The following is a 10,770-nucleotide window of genomic DNA, read 5'->3' as shown; positions in this document are numbered from 1 at the left end:
ACTAGGGGAGGAGACATCCACGTTTCATGTGATGCAGAGATTGATGAAAACTCTATATATGATTTTCCCATGCCTTCGAAGAAGTCACAAAAGCCCAAATTGTTAATTAGCTCTGCATCATCACTTTCTAAGGGTTTTACTTTGTATAAGCCAGAAATCTCAACTAGCCTCCGGCAATGACGATAAGTTAAAATTTTTCCGGTAAAATCTGCTGAGTCAAAGCTTATTTTTTCCAATAATTTACATCCATCAACCTGCACATCTTCTAAACTTTTAGGCAGCCCGTCAAGTGTCAAAAGCCTTGGGCATGAGTGTAACCATAGACTCTTGAGCCCAAAATGATCCCTAATGCAATTTGGGAGGCTACGAATCGGATTCTCGCTCAAATTCAACTTCCGCAATGAGGATAGGCTGCTAAAATCCCTAGGGAAACTGTCATCAGACAGATTGCAATTTGCAAGACTTAAACCTACCAAAGACTCTGGAAAAGAAACCCATGAAAATTCTGGTCGACTTCTTGGATTTAGTGGCCAAGGCCATGAAGACAAAAGCCATGCTTTCACCTTCCAAGTGATAGAGAATAATGGATTTATTGCAGTTCCATCTGGTAGAAGCACTGCCAAAGAATTCATATTACCCAGCTCTGCTGAAAAATTTCCAAGATTTAAGCAACCGCTAAGGTCAAGTGTTGCCAGAGATTTTAGCTTATAAAAGGTTTGTGGAAGCTCCCTCAAGCTTTGACAATTTCTCAAGTTTAAGAAAACAAGTCTTTCTAGGCATCCAATCGATTCATCAACCTTAACCAACCTAGTACAATTTTCAAATATAAGTCTCTTGAGATTCGGCAATCTTGAGAAATCAGGAGTCTCAACAAAATAATGGGAATGACTTAGATTAAGGATTTTTAATAATTGGAGGCACTGTAAAACAACAAGAGAGAACAAATGTTAATAATTTGATTAAAAATCTAATGAAAATACAAATTAATAGAAGAAATAAAAAGAAAAGGAAATAGGAAACAAACCTTGGCTCCATTCAAAACCTTTTTCAAGCAGCTATAAGGCATTTCAAGAGCAACCAGCTTGTCCAAAGGAAAATCATTGGGTATCATTTGTAAAGGGAAATGAGACCAATGCAACCACCTCAATCCTTTGGGGAAATTTTCATAGTTTCCAAATAATTGTACATGACTAATCTGTAGAAGTTGTAGATTGGACATCCTTGAAAATGCATCACCTTCCAAAAAAGCTACATTTGAATTTTTTGTGGCAATGCCCAAAGGGAAACCAAAGAAGATACTAAAGGGAAATCTCTTCCCCTTTTTAGAGCAGCTGTTGGGCCCAAAGCTATTCCACTCAGACTCATCTTCCTTCAAGAAATGCATATCAAGAACAAGGCCTCTGATTTTTCTTGTGCCCTGACAAAGAAAAGGAGGGGGGAGCATTGATAAATAAATAGCATCTTTTCACAAATACGTACAAAATAAATAAGTATAGTTAATTCATACAGTTTTTCCCTTCAAGACACTCAAGGAATCCTTGTGATTCCAGAGCCTGCTGCGTTCTCCTAACTCTTCAGGTGATTTTTGCCGGACAATTTCCCTTCCCATTTCCTGAATCAATTGATGCATCACCAGCCGATTATGTTCAATGGTTAACATATTTCTATCAATAAGATTTTGAATTCCGGCCAATGCGAAATCATAACAGTCCTTTAGGATTGTAATTGTGGTGTCTATGTCCCCTCCGACAAAGAAGCAAGCAATATCGAGAAATAAATTTTTGTCGTGGTCATCTTGTAAAGAGTCGTAACTTAATTTGAGTATTTCAAGGATTTCATTGTGAGGAATTGCTATTAATTTTTGTAGTTGACTTTTCCACACATCTAAACTTGTGCTAGATAGGAAACGACCCAAAATTTTAACAGCCAATGGAATCCCTCCGCAATAATCCACTGCCTTTTTTGAGTCTATCAAATAACCATCAATAGGATGGCTTTGTCCAAAGGCATACCAACTGAAAAGCTGTAGGGATTCGTCGTGATCCAACTTTTCTACCTTGTGTACTTTCCAACACTCATGAGCTCTTACTAATTGCTCATGTCTAGTAGTTATGATCAATTTACTACCTGGAGAAAGCCAATCCTTCATTCCAAAGACTGCATCTAATTGTTCCCATTTATCAACATCATCAAGAATTATAAGAACTCTTTTACAACCAATAACTTCTTTAATTTTAAGAATCCCTTCATCAACATTGCGTATTTCTACCTCTCTTCTGCTTAGAATATCTGAAAGAAGTTGACTTTGTAAACGAATTAAACCATTTTGTTGTCCAGAAATTTCTCTTACATTTGCTAGGAAGCTGCTACCTTCAAATTTTGAGGAGTTTGAGTTGTACACAAATTTAGCAATGGTTGTCTTGCCAATTCCACCCATCCCACAAATGGCAATAAGTCTAACATCAAACCCTCCATCTTGTAACCACAAATTAATGCTTTCAGCACGAGAATCTAGTCCAATGGGGTAAGGGGCAACATTCAAAACTCTTGGCCGGCTTAGCTTGTCTTCAACTTCCTTGATAATTTTTTGGATAAGCTTTGACTCGTACCTATAGTTTGCAATCCATACAGAAAGTGATAGCTCATCAATCGCTAAGCATCTGTTAACTTAAATAAATTAAAATTTTCTTTTCGAAAAACTAACATATTATGAAAATTATCATGGTCCGTGGAAAAACTGCATTCGTTTGAACTTAAAATTAATATCATTAGGATGATGCCAAAAATATGAAAAGAACAATGGAAAAATAAAATAAATCAAAGAAATCAGATGGCAAAAGAACTCTATTAAATGACAATAAGATACGTTTTCACACTTGAATCCATTATCTTTTAGAACGTTAATGGACTCTATTTCTAATAGAATATGTCTTCTTGTAAAGACATTGCATCACAAGCAGTGTCCGTAGGGGAATTAGCTATAGTATAGTTATGATCTAATAAATACACCATTTATGATATTGCTGGTAATATAATTTTATATTGCTATATTATAGTTATGATCTAATTAATTTGATAATATTACAATATAAAAACTACCAAAATTATATTCATGATATTGTAATATTACAATTTTAATGATATTGATCTTAAATTTTAATTTTTTAAAAAAAATTGGAAATTTTACAATGGCAAATTGTTTCAATTAATATTTTTACTATTATGATTAGTCAAATTTACTTTTTTTGATATATTTTTGCTCCATAAAATATTTAATTAATATTCTAATTAAATTACAGTCCATTCACAACTATGGACAAAGAAGTGGGACGCAAACAGTTACCTATCAACTCCATCTGGGATTCCTGCTAAACCAGCAACTTCCTGCAGCGCTTCCCTCCACCCCTTCAATTTCTCCTTCCACCCCTTTGCTGCTTCACCCTCGCCCACCTCGAACTTGAATCGCTCTTCATACCTCGCAAATGCCTCCGCATAAACTCCCTTTTGTTTCCTGACCTCCGACGGATCCACGCCGTAGAACACCGGCAGAACCACGTGGCCAGAGTCCCTCCTCCGTCGTCTTCCGAGGATCATCGCAAGCTCATCGAGGCACCAGGTCGAAGACGCGTAGTTTCTGGACAAGACAACAATTGAAACCCTCGACTCTTCGATTGCCCTTTGCAGCTCAACGTTGATGCTTTCTCCTCTTTGGATTTCATCATCGTCTCTGAAGGTGCGAAATCCGGCGTTCCTAAGAGCCGTATATAGGTGGTCAGCGAAGGTCCAGCGGGTGTCCTCGCCACTGAAGCTCAAGAACACGTCATAGCTGCCGCTGCTCCGAGAAGCGAAAGAGGAGGAGGTGGGCTCTTTGGCACTTGTAGTAGTAGTCATTGAACAGAGGGAGCAGAGAAGAATGGATTTGCTGGAGAAAACTGGAGATCAATCAAAGTCTACCGCTTGGATTCATCATCAGAACGATCGGGTAGAGACTAGAGAGCATCGTCAACTCTGAAGTAGATGGAAGTCGTCAGGGAAGACACAGAAATTTAGGGGAGAGAGAGAGAGCGCGACCAAAAGCGGGGCAGAATTTCATGGACGATATTATTGAATGGGAAACTGCCAGGAAACATAAATTGATAGCTAATTCCCTCCCTAAAATCTGCTGTAACGTTAAATTAGTTAGTAAATGTTAAGTTGGAAATATCTGGCTGAAGTGCTATGCGAATTGATAGGTTGGATGGATCAAAGGATCATAGTTCTTTCTAATGGTGCAATAGCTGGTAGCTTCTTCTTGATGGGAAGGGTAGGAAAATAAAACAGGGTCCCCTCTCGCCGTTCTTTTCAAGAAAGCAACTAATTTGGAGGTCTTTAAGGGTGCGTGTTCGTGTTACTGTTGGTGTTGGGGTCGGTAGCAATTGAATGGAAATTACTGACCTTCAATTCGCTGATGACAATTTGGTGTTTTGACATGCAATTTTTAAGAACCATCAAAAGAATCCTCAAATGCTTTCATTTAATTTCTGAGTTGAAAGTAAATTTCCAAAAAGTGTATTGATCGATTTGAACACTGGCCATGAGTGGATATTCTCAATAGCTAACAAGTTAAGATGTAAACATCAGGAGTTTCCTATCAAGTATCTAGGATTTTCTCTTGGTGTAAGCTGGAGGTTTCACTACACTTGTGCAGACTTGGTGGCAAAATTTGAGAAGAAACTATCCTCGTAGAAGGCAAGGCATTTGCCCCTAACAAGTAGACTAGTCCTAATCAAAGCGATGCTAACTAATTTTCCAGTATACTACCTATTACGGGGTGCTATAAATTTTTCTTAAATCTTAGGTTTATTCTCGATGAGTTCTTTTTTTGAGAGTCTTCCGAATGATAATCTCCTGGGCCACCCAAAGGGTCCCCAAGACAGTCTAAGCAATCTCATTTCACACAAGTTTGTAGACACCCATCGTGGTCTTCGGAACCAAAGCCACCCGATGGCCTCAAAGCCCTCTTCAAGGCCATATGGAGACTACCATTGGGACTTTCCCCAAAGACGTCTTCGAGCCCTCTAGTTTCTCTATGCATATATGTTTCTTAGAGAACTCTTTCGGCTCAACTTTGGGACCCACTTTTTCATCTATAAATATCTGTCGCCTTCAAGGCAAATGGACTTTTTTGGCACCATTTGAAACACTACTCAATCTCTCTCTAAAATTCATCCGGACGCTACTTATATTCCCAGGGCACTAGAACATCTACATGCTACATACACTGTACATCCTCCTATATACCATTACACATTTTCTCATACTATTGTTTGACTTAGGTATCGAAAAATTCGTGTGGGAAGTCTCCGCATGGCTTTTTAATGTCATTTGTATTCACAGTCTAAGGTGAAGCCCCGCCTCTCAAAGATCCTAAAGACTCACTCTCAAAAACCATTCATAACCTCATTTGGACCAACTTATTTAGTTAAGTATTTATTAAAATTTAAGAGGTTAAACGCTATTAATTTTATAAATTATTTTAACTGCATTTTTAGTAAACTCCTCCCCAACTTTTCCATCATTGCAGTCGCCTCTATTTCTCCCCCATTTAATATATATATATATATATATAATATTTTTAATAATTAAATTTAAATTTAAACATAAAATATTAAATTAATATATTTTTTTAATAATTATATATAATTTATTAGCATGATAAAATTTTTATGAGTTAGATATTATTTTATAATTTATTTTTATTAAAAATTAATATTTTTATTAATTTTATTTATATTATTCTACAACATCTTATTTTTATCTTTTTGTTAAATTTTAAAAATTTATTAATTTTTTAAATTAAATACAAAATTATATAAATAAAAACTTAAAACATTTTTATCAAAATAATTTATTAACTAAAAATTAATTTGAATCCGAAACGACCAAACTCATATCTCGAAACGCCAAATTAATTTTCCAAATCGCATCCGTTTTCTCTTATTATATTTTAATTTCTGCAGCAGCTGAATCAATTGACATGAACGCAAAGGACAGCAAATTAACCGTAACACGGGATATGGATGCACTCCAAGTGGCGGACAAGCCCGGGAAGATCTGCCACACAGAGATCTTGTTGGGGGGCTCTAGGCATAGGCCTGTCTGTGCCTATGCAAAAGATTAAGTAATTTGGTTATATTATTAGTTAAAAAATATTTTATTTTTTAATTTAAAATAAAAAAATTTAATTAGTAATTTATTTTTAAAAAATAAAAAAAATAAAATTTTAATAATTTCATTATTTTTAAGAAGGCTCCATAATTAATAATTGAATACGACCTCCAACCCCTTGAACTGACCTTGAATGGGTTGGCCAAAAAAGAGAAAAAATCAACAGTATTAGTGCCGATGAAGAAGGACCTCAAAGAAATATCCAAATGACGAGTCTCTGACTTTTTCCTTCTTTCATTTAATGTGATCAGCTTCATGTTTTGTTTTATTTCTTTCTTTAGGAGAATTAGGAATAGATAACTTTTGCTTGACTTGCACATCTTCTTAAAGTTTTAAGAAAAAATTAATTTTATTTTTTCTTTATTTATTATACTAAGTTGTTTGGTTTCTTTTAATCTCTCATATATTATATTTTAGTTGAAAATTTATTCTCATTAAGAGATTATAGTATTTTGTAATAGATTAAACTTTAATTGTTTTTCTTTAATTTAATGAAAAGATAGAATTTTCTGTAAAAGGTGTATTATTTATTTTTTCATCTAAAGCTCCTAAATTAGCTGAGCCGACTTTGATTGGTACCAATTTATAATAATAATTATACGATAGTGATAAGTATATTTATTATTAGTTTTAAATAAAATTATTAGAAATTTGTATGTCACGTCAATTTGTGATAATTATTTGTTAAATTTGTTAGTGAGAATGGCAACAGATTTAAGGGTAATGCCATCAATAAATATACCTTATTCCAATAAGGTACATTTATTGTATCTTGCTTTTTATATCTAAATAATTTTATTAATTAATAATAAATATATCGTGTTTTGAACTTTTTAATCAACCAATAAAATTATTTGAATGTTAAGGAAGTATTTGCTAATCAAGATAAGAAGGAGAAAATGTCAGATATATGAAGTATTCCGAATGTTTGATTTTTTCAATATGTTTGTTAAATTTATCTGACTATTTTTGAAAAAACCTCTCGTGACTCTTATCACCCCCTTTAAGATAAATTTATCTGACCTCCCCCAGGATAAATTTATTTGACTCTTTTAAGATAAGACTCAATTACTTATATGCCCCTTGTAGAATAGTTAATGCCACTTAATACATTTAAAAATTTTAAATTTATTAAAAAAATTATTAATTTAAGTCTTATAATTAATATTATTTAATACATTTTAAAATTATTATATGTTTTAACAATTTTTAAAATTTAAATAACATTATTCATTTCATTGATTTTTAAAATTTAAATCTCTTTCTCCCTCTCTATATATATTATTAACTAATATAATTCATTTCACCAAATTTTAAATTATTTTATTTTATTTTATATTTTATTATCTATTATGAAAATATGTTTTGGCCATTTTTAATTATCTAGGTGGAATTCTTGTAATTCTAATAATAATTATTTCTACTTTTCAACTCTTTTTAAATTTATTTTTGAACATGAATTTAGAAAATAAAATATTATTTTTAATTTGTAATTTTTTGACAATTCATATTAATCATAAAATAGTATTTTAATCATAAATTTAATAATAGGGATATTTTGGTAAAAGAACTCTTATCTTGGTACTTATCATATGCATTAACAAACACATAAAAAGAAAAAAAATACAATTATCAGTGAATTCCAAAAAATTTAACAAATACTCTGATAGAAATCTTGGAATACTTTAATACTCTGATAGAAATCTTGGAATACTTTCCAGCCTTATTTTGATCATTCCATATTTTGATTCGGAATGCATTCCAACCTTATCTTGATGCCTCTTATCTTGTTCATTTTAACAAATGCCCCGTAAGAATAAAATATAATGAATATATATTGCTTAAAAATAAAATATATTTATTAGTGCCTAGGGTTTAGCATATCACCTTATATTTAAATAGGATAATATTAATTATAAGCAATTTTATTAATTGATTAAATGGTTCAAAACACGATACATTTATTTTCGATAAGTAAAATTATTTAAAGGTTAAAAATGATATATAATAAATAGAGATTATTTGAAGATAAAAAAATATTTATTATATTTCAATATTGTTAATGGTAATAGTTATGTAATAATAAATACACCTTATTTTTAAGTAATGTTCATTTATTACATTTTATTTTTAACATCCAAACAATTCTATTAATTTATTAGGTAACGTTTATTAAAATTAATAATATAAGATTGTATCAAGATAAGATTATAATGTTTTTCGGACTAAAATATGGAACAGTCAAGAAAAGTTTGAGAAACATTTCAAAATTTTTATCAGATTGTTTATTAATTTTTTGCAATGCTTTGGGGATATATGGATTCTTTTTATTTTTTTATCTGCAAGGTCTAAGATAATTTCATCAAGACAAAAAGAGATAAATTTATTCAAAGAATTTCAGAAAAAAAAGTCACGTGACTTTCTTTCTAAATATTATCAGATAAATTTAGGTAGCTTTTGTTAAAATTAATAAGATAAGGCTGTATCGAGATAATGTTTGAATATTTTTCGAATCAAAATATGGAATGATCAAGATAAAATTATGAAGCATTTCAATATTTTTATTAAATTTTTTGAAATACACTAGAATATACGTGTCATTTTTTTTTATTTGTAAGGACTAAGATAAATTTATCTAGAGCAAGAGAAATAAATTTATCTAAAAAACCCTAGATAAGAAGTCACGTAACTTCTTTTTCAAAAGTCGACAGATAAATTTAACAAATACAATGAAAAGTACTTTTGTTTAAAATGCTTTTCATATTCCACTTTTTTTATCTCATGTCATGATTAACAAATACTAACTAAATAGTTTAAAACATAATACATTTATGAGTAATTAATAAAATTATTTAAATATTAAAAATAAGAATAAAATAAATAGTATTACTTAAAAATAAAATATATTTATTACTATTTAATCATTACATTAGCCATTATTTTTTAACCATTAGCTTGCCAATTTAAATAATATTCTTTAAGCGGTATTTAAGATATTTGTGTGTATATATATATATATATTTATTGAAATAAAGTGTATCGATGAATGTCCCAACATAAAATAAAGACAAGAAATGAAACATCGTAGAAGACTTAAGAGACACTCGTGCGAGGCCTCTTTGCACACACTTAATGGCCTCTCGACCACATGCGAATGGGCCTTCCTTTTCGAACACGATACTTTTGCAATGATCCACGTTGGTCGTTGATTTCAACCTTCTTAGCAATATTTAAAAAAATATATATTATCCTCTCATAATTTTGAAAGGTTTGGATTAATACACAAATTATTTCGCTAAAAAGTATAAAATGAGTACTAGTGGATTTATTTTTTTTTTAAATTCAGCTAAGGTGTAGATGATGAGAGGCAAAATGGCAAGAATCGAGGCAAAGGCAAGTGACGAGGCAGGGACAAGATGGTTTGTAGCGAGAAAGAGAAGGGTGTACACTGATGACCGAAAGGGAAGATGCAGCAGCGGTTGACGATGAGAGGTAAGGCAACAAGAAAGTCGGTGATGAGAGGCGAAGCGGCGACGAGGCAATTGCTAGAGAAGAAAAGTAATAGACGAGCACAGTAAATCAAGAGGAAAGAGGGGAAGAAGAGTAATAGACGACACAACAAGGCAATTGAAAAGAGTGAAAGAGGGTTCTTAGAGAAAAAGTTTAGTTCTTATATATATATATCTAATATATACATATATTATTTAATTATAAAATAATATTATTATAAAATTATATTTGCAAAATATATTATATTCATAAATTTTATATGTAGAGGTCATCAAACAAAAGAATAGGCACTTCCATGGAATCAAAAAACCATTAATAACAATAATCACAAGTCCAAATCTCATTAAATAGGTTAATTACATGAATTCTAAATCTCCAACTATCTTTATCCAAAAATAAAATAAACCATAAGATTGATACTAGTTATGAGAAAACTCGCTAATTGAGATTTGTCAGTGTAAATCACCTACTTAGAGAAAAGTCCAAGATGGCGAGAGAGACAGGGGGTGGGTGGGTAGAAGGTTTTACCTATTAACCACATGAAGAAATATATATCCTAGACAACAATAGATAGATTGTATTGTTCAACTCATGTTTGGGTCAATTATCATTTAACAATAATCCAACTTTTGAACAAATAGGTTGTATGCATGAATCAGAACCCATTCATCTAATCTCTATTGTCAAAACTATATAAGGGAAAATAAAGATTTTACATTGTCCCTTAACTCAAAGTTTTGTCACTATTTAAGAATAGTTATTTATTGTTTAAATCAATTTTATCTTAGTTTTTCTTAGGATAAAATATGAAATTATACTTATAATAGTTGAATTTCAAACATTTTGCAAAAAGGAAAGGAAAAGTTCAAAGAAGAATAACCTTGATCTATCCACTGTACTAATAAAACTATAAGCATAGCCCCCAGGGCATAGATCAACTGGCAAAGGAAGAATCGTTGGGGTATTGTTCTTTGGGCCCCCAAGTTTTGTGTTCGAGCCCTGATCAGAAGATAGTTCAGTAGATAATGAGCGATTCTAAAAATGAAAAATGCT

At 31.6% G+C, this 10,770-nt stretch overlaps 1 protein-coding gene across 2 annotated transcripts in view; it reads right to left on the bottom strand.

Annotated features, from left to right (window-relative positions):
- The window catches only part of LOC127813065 (disease resistance protein RUN1-like), a 41,277-nt gene that overhangs the window by 1,540 nt on the left and 28,967 nt on the right, over positions 1-10,770 (bottom strand). The window contains exons 1-4 of one of the 2 annotated variants that reach the window (XM_052353793.1): positions 3,344-4,300; positions 1,508-2,609; positions 1,025-1,417; positions 3-920 (exon numbers count right to left, since the gene is read on the bottom strand). In XM_052353793.1, the coding sequence (XP_052209753.1) occupies positions 3-920; positions 1,025-1,417; positions 1,508-2,609; positions 3,344-3,891 (2,961 nt within the window). In that variant the 5' untranslated portion in view covers positions 3,892-4,300. Of the gene's footprint in view, positions 1-2; positions 921-1,024; positions 1,418-1,507; positions 2,610-3,343; positions 4,301-10,770 lie in introns of those variants that run through there. The other variant, XM_052353794.1, reaches the window with a different exon arrangement.

The sequence above is a fragment of the Diospyros lotus genome, chromosome 11 (assembly GCF_014633365.1).
Source record: "Diospyros lotus cultivar Yz01 chromosome 11, ASM1463336v1, whole genome shotgun sequence".
Lineage (NCBI taxonomy): Eukaryota > Viridiplantae > Streptophyta > Magnoliopsida > Ericales > Ebenaceae > Diospyros > Diospyros lotus.
Note: the sequence above shows the minus strand (reverse complement) of the source record. Positions and strands in the feature narration are given on the sequence as shown.